Below are 21,727 nucleotides of genomic sequence, written 5' to 3'. Positions count from 1 at the left end.
TGTGGATAACGCGTAGAGTTTGTTTAAAATACAAAGTGTTATTATGTGTCTCTCCCCTTCTCTCAGCACCACATGGTCTCTCCCTCCCAGAATCCTTCACTGTGTACAACATGGCGGTGCCCGGTCGGCTCGTAGGACATCACATCCACAGAAACAGCTTCAGCTTTCTGATCCATCACTACCAGCAGCTCTGGACTCACAGGTGAGACTGATGGGTTATATATATATATATATATATAACATAGTATTCACTGGACTGTGTTCTCTTGTAACTGTGGTCGCTAGATGAGTGTTAGAGCTGCAGCAGCATCAGGAGGTCATCATGTCTCCATGGAGATACCTTACATCACTGCAGCACATGATGGACAAATGTCTGATATCTAAGCAGATGTGAGTTAGTTTTAAACATGTAGACAATGGTTTACCTCAGATATTTCATGCTTTGCATATGAATCAGTTGAGAGAGAGTTTCTACACACTCTCTGCTGTTAGACTGATATTGACCTCACACACACTGTTCAACATGTTTGTAACTATAGAGTTATAGCTATAGTGTCAGCACTTTTCTAGTCTTCCGTTCACTCAAAGCGCTTTACACTACATGTCAGCATTCACCATCACACACACTGATGACAGAGGCTGCTAAGGTGCCAACTTTGCCCAGCAGGCTCTAATCTAAATACTCATTCGCACACCCATGGCTATGCCTTCAGGAGCTATTTGGGGTTAAATGTCTTGCTCAAGGACACATCGACATGTGACCCGGAGCAGCCGGGGATCGAACCTCCGACCTTCAGATTGGTGGACGACCTGCTCTACCCTCAGGGCTGTGGGTGTTAATCTACTTAGATCAAATATGATAGTGTATGTGCAACAAAGGGATGTATGAATGAACACAGCCAACCAGAGGACTGTATTTTTTGTGCAAAGTATAACGTCACCTCGTTTTATTTCATCAGTTTCTTTCTTCTTCTTTTTCCAGGAGTTTTGGTTGGACTGCAGCTCTGCGACAACAAGCTGCAGAAGCTAATAAAGGTAAATTGGATTAGGATTTTTGGTAATGACTGAAACGCTCTTTGTCAGTAGAGACAATATCAGTGTGAGAAAATCTTAACTGCTTCAAAGCTGAGCCCAAGTGTAGTCATCCTCAGGGTTGCTGCTTTGTTTACAACTACAGGATAAGGATGGCAATATAGTTAATATTGTTAAACAAATCCAATAATAACTTTATTTATATAGTACCTTACCAAAACAATGTTACAAAGTGCTTTACAATAAAAGCATGATTAAAGTAATTAACATCCAGAACTTAAGATCTAAACAAGATCAAATCATATAAATAGTTACAACAATATGCCATCAGTTAAGAAAAAAAGTGAGTCTTAAGAGGAGATTTAAAGGAAGATATTGAGTTTGCCTGCCTGCCCATAAGAAGAATGTATCTAACTAACAACTTTTGCCTGTGTAATTAAATATGTTCAAACACATGAGCCACGGTGTTGCACAAGGTGAGATGTTCCTACATTCAGTTCAACATAGTCACTGTAGTTTATTTTGAGTTGATCCACCATACGCCATCCTACAGCCATACATCTACTCACTACAGGCAGCAATGTGTATTAATCCGCAGCTGGAATTAGTCCAACAAATTCACTTTTTACTCCACTTTGAATATGTTTGCTTGAAAATACTTTAATACATTTTTTTTGGGGTGGCTGTAGCTCAGTGAGGAGAGCATTGTTGGTTTTCATCTTCTCATGGGATTTGTTGACAGTAAAAGAATGGGCTAATTCTTCAAATAATTGGATTTATTGGAAAATTCTGCCCTCCTGTCAGATTTGACTAAATCACCCAGTAGCTACATCAGAGAAAAGGCTTTATTTATAATTGATTGTAATTTATCAATGACATTCAAATTGCACCTTTTTCTTGATGTCGTTGCAGAATCCACAGATACTATTGTCATCCCCCGGAAGAAAACATGGTATATGTCCATATCACTGCTACATGACGTTGAAGTTGAAGTTTTTAAGCAACACTTTGTACTTTATAGTCCGAAAAAACCTAATTTACTTCGAGCTTATTAAAACTAACCACGCAGTTTTAAATCAAGTCAGCCAAGTGTTAACGTTTGCATAAATGTCTTTAAAGAAGTCTGTGAATTAATGTCCCTTGTCACTGAACAGGAGCAAAGAGGCAGTGCTGGAGGCTCTGGGATCGACTGTCAGCAGGGTGAGAGCTCCTTCCCTTCTTTCTGATGATCTTTCAGTTTCAGTGTGGATCTTTTCTTGTGTATCTGTCTGTCAATGTGTGTTAGCCTTTTTTATTTTCTCCCTCCAGGATCCTACAGCATATCCCTACCAGTTCCAGGATGATCCTTACCTCTCTCCCAGGACCTCCTCTGAGTTTGTATGTCAAAAACATGCTAAACTTTACACTAACGTGACATTGCAGTACTTTACTAAGTCAGCTTATTTTTGTTTTCTTCTCCTTCTTCTTCTTTTTCTTCTTCTGTGAGAAGTGGTAGTTTCCCCCGGGCAGTAAGCTCACCAACATAGGGACTTGCTTTTGGTGTCTGAGGTTGTGAGTTCGAGACCCGATAAAGGCAGAACGAACATGCTAATCCCTTAAAGAATTAATGATGATCGGACTGCCCTGTATCTCTCATTTGTCTTCCTCCTCTTCCTTTTTTCTTCTTCCTTCTCGAAATGCTCGGACCCGACCCACAGCTGCACAGCAGCTATAATTTATTTTGGAATGGCAGTTAATTTCGATTGGGTATTATGTGAAAATGGTACAGATGTTGTGGCTCATGAAATATTAGAACTTGTGAGTTGTAATCTCTTCAAGATCCTCTGCTGCAGTTGTTTTCACCCTGTATACACAGTAGACAAAATGATGAAAACTAAAATAAGCCTTTTTAGGTATAGGTGACATAGCAGGACAAGTGCAGGTGTAATTAATAAAGTTAATTATGGCTGCATTTGGGAACATTTGTTTTTTCTGCAATGACAAAAATGGGGTGTGAAAAATGTCTATCCTTTTACATATATTTCTAGTTTATTTGTTTACTTTTACAAGTAGCCAAATTAGTTTTGGTTACTGTTGTTGTTGTTGTATTTCAGTTTATTTCAACGTTTTAACACTTTCTATGTATTTATAATAATATGCACCCATTGAGAACGCATTAAGATGAAGTCAAACAAAACATTACTACTAATAACATAAAGCATTACTACTGCAGACATAATGAATCAGCACTAACAGCTCAGATTGCTGTAAAGAGTGCACTCTGGGATGTAGCTGCTGTAATATCAGAATAGTAATACTTTATTGATCACTGGTGGGAAATGGGGGCGTTACAGTTGCTGTACCTGTATGTACCATTTAAATAATGTACATAATGCTACAATACTGTACATAATGCTACAATATAAACACAATATATGTAATTAAGTAAGAAATGAAATCTAAAATAATTATAAGATTATAAGAAATATGAAATATGTGCAAATATTTGCATGAAGATGTGCAATATATAGCATATAACGGCAGAAAATGCTGAGAAGTGGGATCTATTAAGTGTGTTAAATATAAATACCAGAATAGTTTAAATCAGAATTAAATAATGAAATGTACAGTATTAATGACATTGAGTATTGCACAGCTGAATTATTGTACAATTTATTGTCCCGCTGAGCTAAGTCAGTATTGTATATAGATATTTTGTAATAGATATTATGTAACTGCTCATGTATCATGTCTCTCTCTCTGCAGAAGCTGTACTCTCTCTCTCAGGAGTCCGGCAAATCGGCAGCCAAATACTTTGTCAACAGCAATCCCAAGTTCTTCACAAAAGACTTTGCTGAACCACATATACCAGTAAGAAACACACACCCACATATATACTGTATATAGTAGTGAATATGTAAAGCGGGCTGGAGAATATATAGTCAGACAGGTGTGTGTTATGAAAGGGGTTGAAATCAAACATCATAGCACAGCAGGCTAAAACAGTTCAATCCAGAGGCCTGTACTACGAAGTGAGTTCAACATACCCAGGGTATCTTCTCGTTAGCTGGCTTCACTAACCCTAACAACCGAGATCACGCTAAGCGGTCCTACGAAGCTGGTTATCAACTCGGTAAATCAACCCAGAGTTTCTCTGTCTGGTTATGAGCGCATTCACATGAACGGGGCGGTGCTTGCAGTATCTGACCAATCACAGACATGGACTAGTCTACTGTCAGCAGAGCGGCACATTTTACAAACAAAGAGCAAACTATGATATTATACAAATATGAAGAAGTTAAACACTTAATCCAAACTAAAAGTAACATGTTGAAGCTGCCAAATGCAGGAGAGACAGCTGGAAAGAAATCTCCGACTGTGTGAATGCGTAAATTAACAGGCTTATAATATCACTGGCCCATCTAGAGTCACGATAGATCTGTCTATAATTACTTGTGTGGATTCCGTTAAATTATTGTGTTCTTAGTAGGGCTGTCAATCGATTAAAATATTTAATCATGATTAATCGCATGATTGTCCAAAGTTAATCGCAAATTAATTGCACATTTTTTATCTGTTCAAAATGTATCTTAAAGGGAGATTTGTCAGGTATTTAATACTCTTATCAACATGGGAGTGGGCAAATATGCTGCTTTATGCAAATGTATATTTATATTTATTATTGGAAATCAATTAGCAACACAAAACAATGACAGATATTGTCCAGAAACCCTCACAGGTACTGCATCTAGCATAAAACAATATGCTCAAATCATAACATGGCAAACTGCAGCCCAACAGGCAACAACAGCTGTCAGTGTGTCAGTGTGCTGACTTGACTATGACTTGCCCCAAACTGCATGTGATTATCATGAAGTGGGAATGTCTGTAAAGGGGAGACTCGTGGGTACCCATAGAACCCATTTACATTCACATATCTGGAGGTCAGAGGTCAAGGGACCCCTTTGAAAATGGCCATGCCAGATTTTCCTTGACAAAATTTAGCGTACATTTGGAGCGTTATTTAACCTCCTTCTTGACAAGCTAGTATGACATGATTAGTACCAATGGACTTAATGGAGGTTTTCTAGTTTCATGATGCCAGTATCTATCTGTATCTTCACTGAAGCTTTAAAACTGAGCCCGCTACAACCTAAAAGTTTCAAGTTGTGTTAATACGTTAAAGAAATTAGTGCCGTTAAAACAAATTTGCGTTAACACGGTATTATCCCGCTAACTTTGTCAGTTCTAGTTCTTAGATGTATTGTTATGGTGTGTATGACTATTTTAGCCGTATTCTTTCAGCTGCAACCCCAGCGGTGTGAAACGGAGCAAATAAAAAATAAATGTATGAAGATAATTCAAAGCGGTTAATATTATCATACACACCATAACAATACATCTAAGCAACACATTCATTTAATGGAATACACACATGTAGGCTAATTCTAGTCAGATCTATAGTGCTCTAGATGGGGCTGTGATATCATAATTTTGTTAATTTACGCATTCACACACAGTCGGTGTTTTTTTGCCAGCTGTCCGTCCTGCAGCTGTGTTGCTTTCAGTCTGGATTATGACCGTAACTTCTTCATCTTTGTGTAATATCATCATACAATCTGACACAGAGCTCTGATTGGTCAGTAGGCGGTGCTTTTATACGAGTTATCTGGAACAGAACCTGCTCCTGAACAGGTTAGGTGTTTAATCATCAGTTACCATGGCGATCTACGCAGTTAAGAAGTGAACCACCGTCATAGGACTGAAAACCCTGAAGGTGTTAACCCTGAAGTTACCTGGCTAACCCCAAATCCTGCTTTGTACTACAGCCCTCAGGAGAGTTCTGTCAGCTTTACTCTCATAGCAAACACATCCAGTTTGGTTTCACTTAAATGTTTGAAATATTGCTGATGTGACCTTTTGAATATCTAAAATAATATGGAGTGATATTGTTTAATTCTCATTGTGTTTTTGGTGTGTGTGTGTGTGTGTTTGTAGTGTCTGATGCCGGAGACCGTGGCACTGCTTCTTGAGGAGGTGAGTGAGGAGGCACTGAAAGAACGAATCAACTTGAGGAAAGTTAAAGCTGCTGTTGACATGTATGATCAACTACTGCAAGCTGGTGAGAACACACACACACACACACACACACACACACACACACACACACACACACACACTCACACTCACTCTCTGTTTTAGGAATATTGCCTCATTGACTCTTCAATTCTTCTAGGCACGGCAGTCTCTGTGGAAACCACCCATGAAATGTTGGACCTGATCTGTCTCTACGGTGACAGAGACCCTGTTGAGGAGGGAGGACCACAGCCAGAGGACACAGTGAGTCATTCCAGATCGAAACCTCATGGTGACACTATTAGGGCTGCAAACCAACAATTATTTTCATTATTAATTACCTGCCAATTATTTCTCAATTCATTGTTTTGTCTATAAAGTGTCAGCAAATAGTGTAAAATGTCAAACCCCCAAATCAATAAATAAACAAATAGCAAAATGTCTCAAAACGATTAATTGATTATCAAAATAACTGCGATTAGTCTACTAATCGATAAAACACAAAGTTGGGTTTTTGTTGCAGCAGGTAAATGAATCCATCAGCGACATTCAGCTGGATACTTTGGACATGATATTAATACTGCAGTATTTATGTATATTTACTTTGTCTGTGTTTTTATTAGGAGGAGTCAGGAGAGGAGGTGAGGAGAAGGAAGTCGAGGTTCCGTCGGGCTTCAGACCTGCTGAGGACGACCTGGAGAGAAAACAACAACGCAGAGAGGATCTTTAACCTGCTGCCAGAGAGAGACACACGGTGTTACTCTGCTCTGATCAGAGGCATGGTGAAGGTATGGACACAGTCATTACTGATGTTGCTGTTACTGGAAGGGCCTCTTCATGTTTGTTAAAGGGAAAATGTGCCACCTTTTACGTGGATGTCCACTCAGTGTTTAGGGCAGATTGAAGCATTAAATTCCTTAGGGTGTGCTACATTAACCCAGAAAGCTGAGTTCTGCTCGAGGGCTGTGCCGGCAGTGCCTACATGTACCAGGATGCATTGCGTGCCATCCTCTTGCAAGGCAAATGCAGCCACAGCATCTAGTCTGTCAAAGCACTGTAAAATGTATCCTCGTCCATAACATCATCTGCATTCATATTTTGGGATGCCATTTTCGCAGTTTATACAAGCGAAGAGAACAAGGAAGTTGGAGCACAGCACCCCCCCTGGCTACTCAGAGGCGGAGACTAGAAATCCAAGCTGAAACAGCAGCCTGTAGTTCTTCCTTCCTTCCATCCAGCTACGTCACTGTCACGTCAAAAGACGGCGCTGGATGCAGGATGAACAACACATTTTGCAGCTGAGAACTCAGCTTTCTGGGTCAGTATAGCAGCACTGAGGAATTTATTGCTTCAATCGACGACATTTACCATCAACACTGATTGGACGTCCACATAAAAGGTGGTGAATGTTCCCTTTAAGAAGATGCATCTGAACCGCTGGGTAGTTACTGCATTGTGTGGGGATTGTTGTGGCAGTAAAATGGTCATTTGTGTGCTCTGCTGTAGATTAAGTGCATATGTTTGTGTGTCTCTCCCCAGCATGGCGCCTATGCTAAGGCCTTCAGCATGTACACAGACATGCTTAACAACAGAATGATCGGTGAGTTGCAAAGAGACAATAAGAAGAGAAAATGGCTCAGTAGTTGTATACAAACACATCTTTAACGGCAATATTTGGAGCAGAAATTGTAGGTTGATGTGATGTCTTTTCTATTTTTAATACTACTTTTTTTCTTTGCTGTAAAACTCTCGTAATGCAAAGTAGAGTATGCAGGTCATTTGAATATACTCTAAATACAATCTACAATTATTTTAACTAAAAATCTATTTATTTTTATTTCAAGAAGCGGTGACAGATATGTGTTGTAATCACCTTTCATTTGAATTTAACAGTGAAAGGGATATAAGAATGTCATGTGACCTTCAGTACACAGTTACGTCATGTTCCTTCACTATTAGTTTACCATATTATTTAGATCTTCCACCAACCTACTAGATTTGTTCAACTGAAAATTCCGTCTGTTGGTTTTGACCTGGTGTATTGATGTCGGTTTAAGTGTTATTCTGGAATTTACCACTAGAGGGAGCCAAAGAATTACATTTTCATGAAGTAGATAACCTGTTGAAGTGTCTTTGTACTGGAACTAGATGACCAATAACCCAACCCTCTGTTTCCAGCCGACATCCACATCTTCAACGCTCTGATAACAGCAGCTCCAGATGTCAGAGATAAATACAATGAGAGATGGGACCTCCTCACTGTAAGACCCTTTTCACTGTTTCACTCAATGTTGCAAATCCTAAAGAGTACATGACCAGGTTTTTGTTGTAAAAGACCTTTTTGTGTCATTAAAAATGTTGTTGCATAAGCTCTATGCTAAAATCAGTTAGTTAAATTGTTTTCAGAGGAATAAATATATATTTTTGGAGCCCCAAAATGTTTAATATTAGATAAATAAAAAGATATTATGAAATAAATACTCATATGAATTAATTGTGGAAAATATATAAATTCATAAATTAAGTGTAAAATAATTTAAGAAATTATTAAACCTCAACCTAACTAATGAAATGCTATTTTATCATTGTTTTATTTCATCCTTTTATTTTCTATGAAATAAAAAACTGAATTTTAAAAATACGTTTAACCAACCATTAAAACCCTGTTATGGAAATGAGAATAGTGAAATAATAATAATAATTTCATAATAATACTTGATTTATAATAATTTCTTAAATCATTGTTTCATATATGTATTGTCCACAATTTATTTATGTGATTATTTATTTGATAATTACGTATTTATTTCATATTGAACACTTTGGGGCTCAAACTGTATGTTGACAAAAAATGTGAACCGACTGTAGTGTTGATTTTTAATGTGATGAATTCTTTTCGAGGTATGTGGCGGTAAAATAAGCTTGTTTAAAGTTTCTCTCTGTGTCTGCAGGAGCTGTTGAACCAGATGCGTCAACAGAAAGTTCAGCCTGACCTGCTCACCTTCAACAGTATTCTCAAAGCTCTGAGACGCTGCGGCTCTTTGGCCAAAACACAAGCTCTATACACTCTGAGTGAGATGAAGGCCTTGGGGATAGGTGACTAAACACACACACAGACACACACACACCCACACACACACACACACACACACACACACACACACACACACACACACACACAGTTGTAAGACCAACACCAGTGTATCAGTGTTGACCAATGGATGATAATGGTCTTTTATGTGTGTGTGTGTGTTCAGCTCCCAGCCTGGCGTCCTTCTACCACATCCTGGCAGTCTTTACCAAAGCAGGTAAACAGAGTGTGATGTTACATCACATTGGAACATTTCCGGTACAGTCTTTAGTTCCGTTGTCTGTATGCTGAGTTGTATTAAAGCTGCAGTAGGCAGGTTGGAGCAAATATGATTAAAACATTTATTTTTATAAAGCTATATCCTGACAATAGTGCATGAGAAATCATGTGCCGAGTGTTACCGGAAAGGAAAGTAGGTTTCCTGGTAACAGTAGTATACACTTAACACTGGCGTACCGTCAAACACTGCATTTGCGTACTGTAATTATTACGGTCACTTACCTCCAAGTCTAAATTATTTTGCGTCTCTCCGTGCTTCCCCTCGGGTCGCCACTCTTTCCATGAGACCTTTTTTTTAGCTTTTACAAAACGATCTCTCAGATTCTTTCACAGCCTGCAGCAGAAAGCCTCGTCATTCTTCAGTGTGTTGCCTGTTTCTCTCCAAGTATTTAATGTCATTTGACTGTCCCCGCGGTCTCTCAATGAACAGTAGTAGAGACGTCTGTACAGGCCAACCTGCTCGGCCAGTCTTCCCTCGAAGGCGTCCATGGTGAAACGAAAAGTGCAGCGCGTGCAGTCGGCGCGTAGTTACAAAATTCCGAGGTGCACGACAAACCACTGCGACAACTTGCGGAGCCTTCGCGCACCACGCGAAAGCGGCGATGGCGTAATTTTCTGACGCGTGCTCCTCGCGCCGGCTTCACTATGACGAGCATAGACCAAGCTTTACCGTCTCTGTGCAGCTATCAATCACTCACAAACTCTGATCAACCGGTCAAACTAGGCAGCGCTGATCAAATATGAATCAATATTCTGTTACTGTAATGCCTATTTCTCCCATAAAATGTTTTCAGAAACATCTTGTAGTGTACTGTTTAGCTGTAAAATGAGACAGTTTGTGACCCAGCAATGTTGACCATGTTGAGATCAGTTGAGGAAATACCAAGCACCACCCACCAGGCAGAGCAAACTTTCTAATTTTACAGCTAAACCGTACACTACAAGATGTTTCTGAAAACATTTGAAGAGAGAAATAGGCATTACAGTAACAGAATATTGATTCTTATTTGATCAGCGCTGCCTAGTTTGTCCGTTTTATCGGAGTTCGCGAGTGATTGACAGCCACCTCCTTTGAATGAACAGCCAATAGGAACGCTCTCTCTCTCTGAAATGACCTGTGATTGGTCAAAGTCTCCCGTCACAGACTAGATTTTCTAAAGCCTGAAAACAGAGCCATGAGGAGGAGCAGAACTCTAATTTTCTCTCAGAACACTTGCATTACAATATGCTGAAAGGTTATTATAGAATTTTTGCCCATGGATGCTAAAAATATTCTGCCTACTGCTGCTTTAAGTGCTTTTGTTTCCTCTCCAGCCGCCTCTGGCCAGGGCAGCACTGACATTTTACAGGAAATGATATCGGAGCTGGCGGGAACCAGCTTCACCTGCCAGGACCCCGATGATGGTACGTTGCTGTGTATGTGTATAAAAATAGCACCGATTTAGTTTAAAATGGATATAAAACACATGAACATTTGTAATCACCATGACATAGCAGAGGGATTCATCCATTAATACTGATTTTATATTCCCTCTTTCTCTTTCCAGTTCTATTCTTCTCGAGCGCAATGAGAGTAGTAAGTCATTTTTATTACTTGTTTAAATATTTATCACAAATGGGTTTCTGCAAAGTGCAAGTCCTTTTTTAGAACTATGACAGAGACTTAAGTTAAGAGTTTGTTATTTCAGGCCTTGTTTTTTTCATCAAGCACTTCTGTCTTTTTGCCTACCTTTAGATTTATATAAGGGTCACTGTTCAAATATATATCACTCCTTCTACTTAACATCCAATTCAATCAATCCAGCCTTCCTTTCTTTAATTCCAAATGTTGTTGTTTTTTTAACTATAATTGCTATGTTTAATCAGATGAAGACCGGTTTGGGTAGCTTTTAGATATTCTTAGATTACATTTAAATTGTCACTAGCATGTTAAGGGATTTTACAAAGTCTTAAATTTGTCTTAGAACATGCAGATACCCCGATCCTGTTTCCCAATTCATATAAAAAATCGTAACGACACACTTACTGGATAATTTATATAAAAGTCTGGATATAAAACTATTTAAAAAGATATATTTTTTTTGCTACTTAGTAGCAAAATCTAACAAAATATTCAGTTTCAATCAATATTTGTTGCCGTTTAGCCTTTCAAAAACAACATTTCACTGAGGTGAAAACCTATTTGCTCTCATGCTTGATGCACCTGTATTTACGGGGTGGTCTAGCAGCAATCGAACAACTCCATAAATTACATTTCTTTAACCACAATAACAAAATATCTATTTAGGTTAAGACCCACTGTCCCAGTTCATTGTTAATTTGTGTACATCGGTTTGTCCACCTAACCTTCTTTTCTCTCTGCCTGTTTTTGTCATAACAGTGTCTGGATAATAAAGATCTGGAGCTTTGTTATAAGGTCCACAGTCTAGTAGAACGTGGGGAGAACTGGAGGCTTCTGGGAGATTCATACCAACAGACGTTTTACTAGTAAGTAAACGTTCCACTGAGGCTAACCTCAAACACATTCCCTGTACCTGTATATCTGGCATAAGGGTGGCAGGAAACAACTGGGAGGCTGTGGAGGGTCAATAAATGAACCACATGTAAGTTAAAGAATATAACTATATGAACCTCAACGCAGCCTGAAACCTGACATCTAGTGATTGGATCCAATTTTGTAAATGAAATTCCACATTTTTGTCCGATGTAAGCGGACCTGTCCTCTCTCCTCTCCAGTGGTCGCTTCTTCAACCTGCTGTGTTTGATGGAGCACATTGACGAGGTGCTGAAGTGGTACAGACGCCTCATTCCCTCGGTGAGTACGTCTCTGCATCTCTCTCCCTTTTCAGCTGGACTACAGAACTCTTATAATGTCTTATATTAAGAATCAATAAAAGCTTTTAAGATCTTATAAGCTGCAGCTGGTACTTCACTGTGTCACCAAGCCTCCATTATCAGAGCAGTTCCACACACTTTCCTACAGCGTGTGTAACAGTCGGGTATTCTTCTTCGAATATACCCGTGTACTTAACTGGGGGGGCTGTGGCTCAGAGGGTAGAGCAGGTTGTCCACCAATCGGAAGGTCGGTGGTTCGATCCCCGGCTGTTCCGGGTCACATGTCGATGTGTCCTTGAGCAAGACACTTAACCCCAAAATTGCTCCCGGAGGCATAGCCATCGGTGTGTGAATGAGTATTTAGATTAAATCCTGATGGGCAAAGTTGGCACCTTAGTAGCCTCTGCCATCAGTGTATGAATGTGTGTGTGAATGGGTGAATACTGACATGTAGTGTAAAGCGCTTTGAGTGGTCGGAAGACTAGAAAAGCGCTATATAAGTCCAAGTCCATCCCATCCATTACTCATGTACGCATAACTAAGTAGTTTAAGGTCACCATAGGTTGGCCTTAATTTCACTTTTGTCACATAGATTAATCTAAGCTGTTTTGCCAAAAAAAAATGGGATGGTTTCGATCTAGCATGTTTGAATTTTCATCTCAATAATCTGAGGAGAAAGTGAGATGGATAATTAACTATCTAACTTAATATTACCCTTGTTTGTTGGGAATTAACATCACTACTGTGATTTTTACTCTGTGTTTCCAGGTGTACTACCCGAACCCTCAGGGACTGAGGGACCTGCTGCAGGCTCTGGACACAGACAGTCGTCTGGACTTGCTGCCCACTATATGGAAAGGTGAGTTTAAAGGGACAGTTCACCCCAAAATCAAAAATGCATATTTTCCCCTCTCACCCGTAGCGCTATTTATCAATCTAGATTATTTCAAAGTGCAAAAAAATATATATTTGAAAACTCAACAGCAGAGTTTTTTATCATGGTGAGTGGAGCAGCCAGTGCAGCCAAAAGGTTTCCCACTGTGTCAGTGAGCGCAGGCCACAGCGAGCTTGATGTCGTCAAAAGCCTGTACGTCACAGCCAGGGCCGACGCGTCCATATAGGCGAACTAGGCAATTGTCTTGAGTGGTATTTTGGCAAGGGTAACGAAATGTGGGCCAAGTTTTCATTATGAGCAAAATAACAGCAATAATGTAATAATAAAAAGTAACCAAGTAACCAGTAACTGAAGGCAGAATGCACTGAAGAGAGATGGATGCTAACTTTGTGTAAAATCGTTCGTCATCTCAACCATGAGGGAGGCGGCGATTGTAAGCCATATGCCATGGCAAAAGCACTGTAGTCGAAATTTTGAAATGGAACATGTGTAGCAACCCTGTTGGTGTTGTTGGGAGCAGTTTTATGTAGGAACTATTTTCTTTCTACCGAATTATGCCAATATTATCACCTATACGTTTTAAATCCCATGCTTGTCGTGTCAGAAAAAACAAGCCTCTCATTTGTTTGTTTGTTTGTCTGAAACCCTGCCCCTTTACATTTCACCCCAAAGACGCTGATATAAACTGGATGAGTTCTAAAAATGAACAGTATCTGAGTCTTATGTCTATTTCCTGTTTTCCCAGATATCCGGACTCTAGGTCATGATAATAAGTCTGATCTGGTGGAGGAGCTGCTCACCCTGATGGCCAGAGACACACACAGTCCTGAGGTCAGTGAGGACATGATGACAGATTGGAGCAGTGGAGGTAATTCTATCAACTTGGCTGTGTTGATGAACATGCATGTGTGTGTGTGTGTTTGCAGGTTCAGGAGTCTTTTGCAGCATGTGCTCTGGATGTGAAGCGTGTGTTTGATGGAGACAGAGGGAGGCCCCCTCTGGAGTGGAGCACCCCCTCCCTCTCCCACATCACCTCCCTGCTGCTGCGAGCCAACAAGACCCAACAGGCCTGGTGAGAGAGACGGCTGTATATCCGTCTGTCAGTCAGTCCATTTACAGGATGGCTTTTACTGTAGTCTCACTCTACTAATGTCCACTTCCAAATGATGTTAAGGTGAAATGGATCTGACTTCCCCTCTGCTCTATTTTTGTCTGCAGGGAGACGCTGCAGCTCTTCAAATCCAGGAACAGAGTCCCTGAGTAAGTCTCTGCCCAAACTACAAATGTACCGAAATCCTCTTTGACAATGAAAAACTCTTAACTAACAGAAAATATTGCTGGCTTCTCTTTGAAAAACTACCATCATGAGAAGTGTTGTAATGACATCCTCTAGCTAGTAATTACACACAGAAAAAATGGAGATGTTTTTGGTGGCTCAGACATCTCAGACTTGTCAAGACAGGAGGTTTCCACACAAACCGTAAACATGTCACTAGCACAAGGTCATAAAACTGTAATTGTATATTCATACCAATAGATAAGCAGCACATTCATTCATGTAAGTGACTCTAGATGCAACTGTACCAACAGATAAAACAAGTTGTAGGAATGATGTGTAATCCCATTTTGGCACAGCTTTGGTATAAAGGCTCATGCTCATTGGCTGTTTGTGACTGTGTGTTTCCTGCCGTGTGTTGTTCTGCAGTGAGGTGCTGTTAGAGGACTTCCTGTCAGCGTGTCGCAGCGACGGCTCTCCAGAAAGAGCAGTGGAGCTGGTTCAGCTGTCTGCTGCCTTCTGTCTGTCTGCGACGCCAAGACTGGCAACGCGAACACTGGCTGAGTTTGATGTGACTGAGGAACAAAGGTGAGGAGGAGTCGGACAGCAGGAAACGTGTGTTCATCTGCGACAATTACTAACAACTTCTTGAATAACGGGTGAAACACGAATAAACAAATAGTCATTTAGTCACTGAAACATTGGTATTATACCAGGGACCTGTTTCACAGAGATAGATTTAGACTACGGCTTAGGACATTTTGTTGTGAAAATTCAGCAAAGACATAAATGTCAATGCAGAGCTGAGACGCTGTGGCTCAATACTTCTGATGACTCACCAGTCAGGGTCGAGATAGCTTCCTCGGTCAAATGAAAAGGACTGACGATGTCCTCACTGCCGTATATTGCCATCAGGTTACTGCGCTCTGAAAAAAATTCTTTCCCTTCTCATCACTTGCTTCACAACATGTTAACAAACCACAAGTTATGAGCCATGTTTTTGCTCTTTTATATCACTTGGTGCTACTGATTGTTACCATGGAAACATGGCTCTTAGTTCAGACCATAGAAATACAATAGGAGTAGAACAGACATTGAAATGTTTGCCGTGGTCATTTGACCAAGGTCAAAAGAAAATGGCGATTGTTGTCAGTTGTCATGGTGACGACACACGTCAGTTAAGGCCAATTCATACTTTCGTTCATACTTCAGACTTGCCACAACTTGATTTATATGGAAGTTAGCCCGGATAGTGGCTAGAAGGGAGCCCGCAACCTGGGGAAACTCTTGCAAGATTGTTAAGTTTAGGCATTGACCTGGAATGATTAGGGTTAGGTATTGATCTCTAATAGTTAAGGTTAGGCATTGACCTTGAATAGTTAAGGTTAGGCATTGACCTTGAATGGTTAGGGTTAGGACAGGTCTCGCAAGATTTTTTGCAAGTTTGTGCAGATCTCAGATCAGATTTAGCATTTTGCGGGCTCCCTTCCAGACACACCCATTAGCCCGTTACAACAGTTGCAATGGCAACAGTACACATAAAAAATGGCCGCTACTCTGACCGTTTTGCTACATTGATCTGAGTGGGAATGTCCGTTCTACTCTCTTCCTATTTCTATGCATTAGAGTAATCTAAGAGCAAAGTTAAGACCACTTTGATTAAATCTATTTGTGAAACCGGCCTCAGAGCTTTAGTGCAATGTAACATCTCTCATCAGGTTTCATCAGAGTCTGTGGGGATGGCAGGTGATGGATGAACACATTAACATCAGAAAAATGAACAGGGACCAATCCATAGTTTCTGAGTCCTCAGGGACAAAATTAAAAAGAGCAATTTTTTTCTTAGAAGGAAGTTTTCATCCTCAGCAGCTCCACATAGCATCCCGTCCTTTTAAACAGAAGAGACACATCTGAAATGGTTGTTCCAGTGTTGGGAACCACCGAGGAAAACCTTCTAGCTGCATTTGATCTCAGTATGATCCATCATGTGTATTTGTTTTTCTGAATGCCTTTTTCTGACTCTTATCTTGTTTTTGTGTCCCATCCAGGACTGTATTATCTGAGCTGGAGTCTACAGGAGAGCCCCGTGACTGAAGGAGACAATAGTGGGTGAACCACTATGACGCCGATCCATCCATACAAAAATCATAAAGTGTACCTGTTTCGTTATAATAAACTAATGTATGTCACGTAAATCAAATCGAAACCTGTTGTAATGCTTTCTTTTAAGTGTCAGCTAGAGGCCGCTATCTCTCCTTCTTCAGGGAGTTGTCAAGTAACTCAGTTTTCAGGATTATACCACAATGTGTCACATTTCACAGTTTCTTTCCCACTTTTTATACATTAGACGATTCCTTTCAGCTCAGCAAAACATGACTGTGAAACTCACTGTCGTGACCACAGATGGAGGGAGTTTGTATTTTCTGCAGTATCCATGACCATAAACTATGTGGCTCGGAGGGAAAGACCGCAGAGGCAAATTTCTCCTGGCGATAGCTGACCAACTTCCTCGAATCACTGATAAGCTGCTTCCTCATACTGCTGCGTGTGTGCACCATTTAATTTCAGAAGAAACAAACAGAAACAGACTGTGGTGTGTGTGTGTGTGTGTGCAGATGCAGGTATGCACTGTGTGTGTGTGTGTGTGTGTGTTTTTGAAGACTTTTATGGACAGCATGTTTAGACAAGACAGGTACCAGAGGTGTGTGTGTGTGTGACACAACTTTACTATATTTACTATATTACTTCATTACAACATCACTCCAGCCTTTTAAAACGGAACCACTGTTTGCTTTAGAATAACATTTAGGACAAATAGTTGAATTAAATACATAATGAAGCTGGTAATTGTGCTTGTTTAATGGCATTATTAGCAGCAATCACTCAGCATCAGTGCATATAGAGGAATCATTGATATCATGTCTGTACTAGTGAGTGTGTCTGGGAGTGTGGGAGATGCTGAGAACAAGCTGGGGGAGTGTGTGTGTGTGTGTTTGTGTTTGCAAGCCTGCACAGGTGTGCGTTTCTGTCAAAATGCTTTTTCTTCGACCAATCATCAGCCGAGCTGTTGGTATGACCGTATAAGGACAAGTGTCTAAAGTGAGTGGAGTGTGTGTGCGTGTGTGTGTGTGTGGGTGGGGTTTTTAAGATGGGTGTGTTCTGGGGAATTGTTCTCTGGAGGAGCTGCTTCAAAGCCACACACACACACACACACACACACACACTCAAACAACCACGTATACTCCCTGCTGCACACTGATAAAAACACCAGTGTCGCCTTTCAAACTTCACACACAACCTTCCAGTTGTTTTCTCTTTTCACCTGCCAGAGATCGTGGGAAAACACAGACACTTCCCTCGTACATTTATAAACTCTCTTACATGCTCTCTCCCACACACACACACACACACACACACACACACACACACACACACACACACACACACACACACACACACACACACCGGTTTACAGAACTGACTGCAAAAACAGTGTAAAGATATTTTTTTCCCTCTCCCTGTTTAGGAGGAAATATCCTATTTTCCATTAATCATACTTATTTGTTCTTTTTTTTTATTGGTGCAAAAACAAAACAGCAGTGACTTTACAAGTAGTACAACAAAGAACAACAAAGAACAGGGAAGATATACCCAAGAAAAGACTAAGAAAACAAGGTGACGCTCAGAGCTTGACATGAGATATAACAAACCAAACAAACAAAATAAAACCAACATAAGAAAACAAGAAAAAAGGATGAAATAATAGTCATAATAATTCTAGTAATGACCTCAAATAAATTAAAAATAAATTAAAATAACAACAATAATAAAAGTAATATCTAGGTGGTAATAAGGAAATAATTAAAAATCAATCAATCAATGAGTAGTTAGATATTTAGAAGTGTCAGCTTTTGTAGTATTGAGGGACAGGGCTTAAGAACTGTCTATTAAGGTGTGGCACTGGTGTCACTGGCAGCAGGCGGAGGTTGTTACCGGGGTGACGATATGTCCTGTGTGTTTATGTGTACAATGGTTTGTGTTAAATGGGTAAGTGAGTGATGTTGATAAATGGGGCCAAACATCTGTGATATTAGTCTATTTGGTGTTTTTTAAAGCTGCAGTAGGCAGAATAGTTTTCGAATTGCCCTCGAAGGCTGTGCCATCGGTGTGTGAATGAATATTTAGATTAGATCCTGTTCCTTAGATCATTATACAAATTAAACACAAGTGGTTTATTTTCTATCTGAAAGTCCGGGTTGTGCCAGATTGGGGTAAACTTATTTATTTAATTAATTAAAATAATTATTAAATCAAGATTCAAGATTCAAGATGTTTATTGTCACGCCGGTTATACAAGTACAATCGTGTGAAATACTTTTTGCTGGGAAGCTCCATTAAAAATAATAAGTTATATTACAATAATAAAAGGAAACACTTTGTACAAGGCATATTAAGAACATATACAGTATATACAGTATAAAATATATGATTGAGGTATTGCACTTGTTTATTGCACTTTTTGTGTGAGAAGGTGTCGTATGAATTATCTATTCAAAAGTCTGCTGGCCTGGGGGAAAAACTGTTCCTCAGTCTGCTGGTGAGAGTCCTCCAGGGGGGTGCCTGTATCTTCTACCAGAGGGCAGGAGGGACAACAGGCTGTTGTGGGGGTGTGGTGTCCTTAATGACCCTCAGGGACTTCCTGAGGCACCGCTGGGTGTACAGCTCCTGCAGGCCGGGCAGCTCGCACCCGGTGATGTGTTGGGCCGAGCGCACCACCCTTCCCAGCGCCTTGCATTCCACGTTGGTGCAGTTGCCGTACCAGGTGGTGAAGCAACCTGTCAGGAGGCTCTCTATGGTGCCCCGGTAGAAGTCCCTGAGGATTTGTGGTTCCAGTCTAAAAGTCCTTAGGCGCCTCGGAGCGTACAGTCTCTGTTGGGCCTTCCTGACTACATCTAAATCATACTTATTTGTTCTGTCTGGAACAGACTTTCTCCTATGTTGTGTGATTTGGGTGATGATAAGGGTTCAAAATGGCCTGAATGGACAGCCTGAAAGACCTGGAATAATGGGAGGAGTGTAAAGTTACCAATAACAATGGGGAGTTTGATTCGCCTGGCTGAAAGGCAAGCACAAAATAGTTTGTGTTCTGCAAGCTTGCAAAAAAAAAAAAAACTCTGGAAGAAGTGACCCGTCACACAGGCATTCCTTTCTCCCACTCCTTTATTCAACATGAATGTACTGTACTGGAGAGGAGGTCGGAGGTCAAACCTGTTCACAAACACAGGATGTGATGGAACATCCTCTAATGCTTTTAATACCTCTCCCACGTGCTGCTTTTTAACATTTCTCACTTGATGTGAGGTTAAAATAAACTCCAGTTTGCTTGTTTTACAGTAAGAAAGTGGTTGTTTTCTTCCTGAGTGAATGTAAGGCAAGCCGTTTTAACATTTAATAGCTAGACTGGATATGTATCGCAGATATCCGTAATTCAATTCTTCCTAGACAAAAAAAGAACATTTCAGATATCAACAATGAAAAAACAATTCCTGATATCCATAATGTCATTTTGAATATTCAAAATACATTGTGACTAGTAAAAATGTCATCACAGATATTCACAATTTGCATTATGACTAGTAAAAATGCTAAAATTAGAATAATGACTTGCAGATATCCAAAAATGTATTGTGGCAATTTGTTCTGGATATCCAAAAAGATGATAATATGCCAAAATGGCTCACTTCAGTTATGTAGATATCTGAAACGGGAGTTCTTCCTAGTAAGAATTCTACTGCAGATATCCAGAATGTTCATTCTAGATATCAAAAATGCAATTGTGGATATCTGGAATAGAAAGCCCAATACACATAACTGTCAAAAGTCACGTCATTTGTCCTATAGGAAGAATGTTATTATATCTGAAATGTTCTTTTTGACTAAGAAGAATTGAATTACAGATATCTGTAATACATATCCGGTCCAGCTATTAAGCTATTAAACAGCCACTTATACTTCTCAAGGATTTAAAGACGTCTTAAATTTTGTTTTGACTAGCACGATCAAAATTGTAGATATATCTTGAAATTAGGACTGTCAATCCATTCAAATATTTAATCACGATTAACCGCAAATCAACATTGGAGTGGACAAATATGCTTGCTTTATGCAAATTAATGTATATATATATTATTGGAAATCAATTAACACAAAACAATGACAGATATCATCCAGAAACCCTCACAGGTACTGCATTAAGCATAAAAAATATGCTCAAATCATAACATGGCAAACTGCAGCCCAACAGGCAACAACAGCTGTCAGTGTGTCAGTGTGCTGACTTGACTATGACTTGCCCCCAAACTGCATGTGATTATCATGAAGTGGGCATGTCTGTAAAGGGAAGACTTGTGGGTACCCATAGAACCCATTTACATTCACATATCTGGAGGTCAGAGGTCAAAGGAACCCCTTTGAAAATGGCCATGCTAGTTTTTCCTCACCAAAATTTAGCGTAAGTTTGGAGCGTTATTTAGCCTCATTCCCGACAAGCTAGTATGACATGGTTGGTATTAATGGATTCCTTAGGTTGTCTGGTTTCATACGATGCCAGTATCTTCATTCTGACTTTAAAACTGCGTCTGCTACAACCTAGGAAAGATCAAATAGTGGCCGAGGTTAATTAAAATCCCAGGTACGAGGGAAGAGGATAAACAAGTAGGAGAAGGGAACAAAAGAGATGGTGATGGAAGAAAAGGAAAGGGGCATTAATGAAACTCTGTTGAGAAAAATAAAAGAGTCAAAGTCAAATTGCATATATTAGCACAATCTACCCACGACTAGATTTCCTGGTGACTGACAGCTATAACTGGCAGCCGGCACTGCCAATCCCACACACTGGAAAGAGCAAATGATTAAAATTCCCCAGACCTCAAGTCATATTGGCTTTCAGTCTGACCTCACAACATTATTTCAGCTGGAGCTTTCTGTCTCAATAACCTCACAGAATATCCCACTGTTTTTGGCCTTTAATACCACAGTCCTTTCACACCACTAATCACAGAAGCCGTGGAGCCGTTCAGAGCTGGCATGTGAAACTGTTTTTCAAGAGTTCAACCAGAAGCAACTAGGCTGGGACTTACTGAAGGAGACTTTGGCATATGCATGATGGACTGAACCTCAATGCTCCGATTAGGGTGAAGGCGATGACTTCACTAACCACCCGGCCAGCTAACTGTCACTTCCTGCTATGTCAGCCATGAAATAT

The 21,727-nt window shown here is 40.1% G+C and overlaps 1 protein-coding gene across 1 annotated transcript; it reads left to right on the top strand.

Moving 5' to 3' along the window:
- Positions 1-44: 44 nt before the first annotated feature.
- On the top strand, positions 45-16,669 carry ptcd3 (pentatricopeptide repeat domain 3). The gene is made up of 23 exons (XM_074647742.1): positions 45-202; positions 983-1,035; positions 1,945-1,984; positions 2,187-2,232; positions 2,341-2,409; positions 3,778-3,882; positions 6,010-6,133; positions 6,248-6,351; positions 6,711-6,875; positions 7,627-7,687; positions 8,266-8,348; positions 9,039-9,183; positions 9,345-9,395; positions 10,772-10,861; positions 11,005-11,033; positions 11,838-11,944; positions 12,194-12,272; positions 13,061-13,151; positions 13,933-14,018; positions 14,114-14,259; positions 14,406-14,447; positions 14,893-15,051; positions 16,512-16,669. Exons 1-23 carry the CDS (start codon positions 111-113, stop codon positions 16,555-16,557), a joined length of 2,013 nt encoding a protein of 670 aa, XP_074503843.1. The 5' UTR covers positions 45-110; the 3' UTR covers positions 16,558-16,669.
- Positions 16,670-21,727: the final 5,058 nt, after the last annotated feature.

This window comes from Sebastes fasciatus, chromosome 10, assembly GCF_043250625.1.
Source record: "Sebastes fasciatus isolate fSebFas1 chromosome 10, fSebFas1.pri, whole genome shotgun sequence".
NCBI lineage: Eukaryota > Metazoa > Chordata > Actinopteri > Perciformes > Sebastidae > Sebastes > Sebastes fasciatus.
The sequence above is the reverse complement of the archived record's forward strand: the minus strand, read 5'-3'. Positions and strand labels throughout refer to the sequence as shown.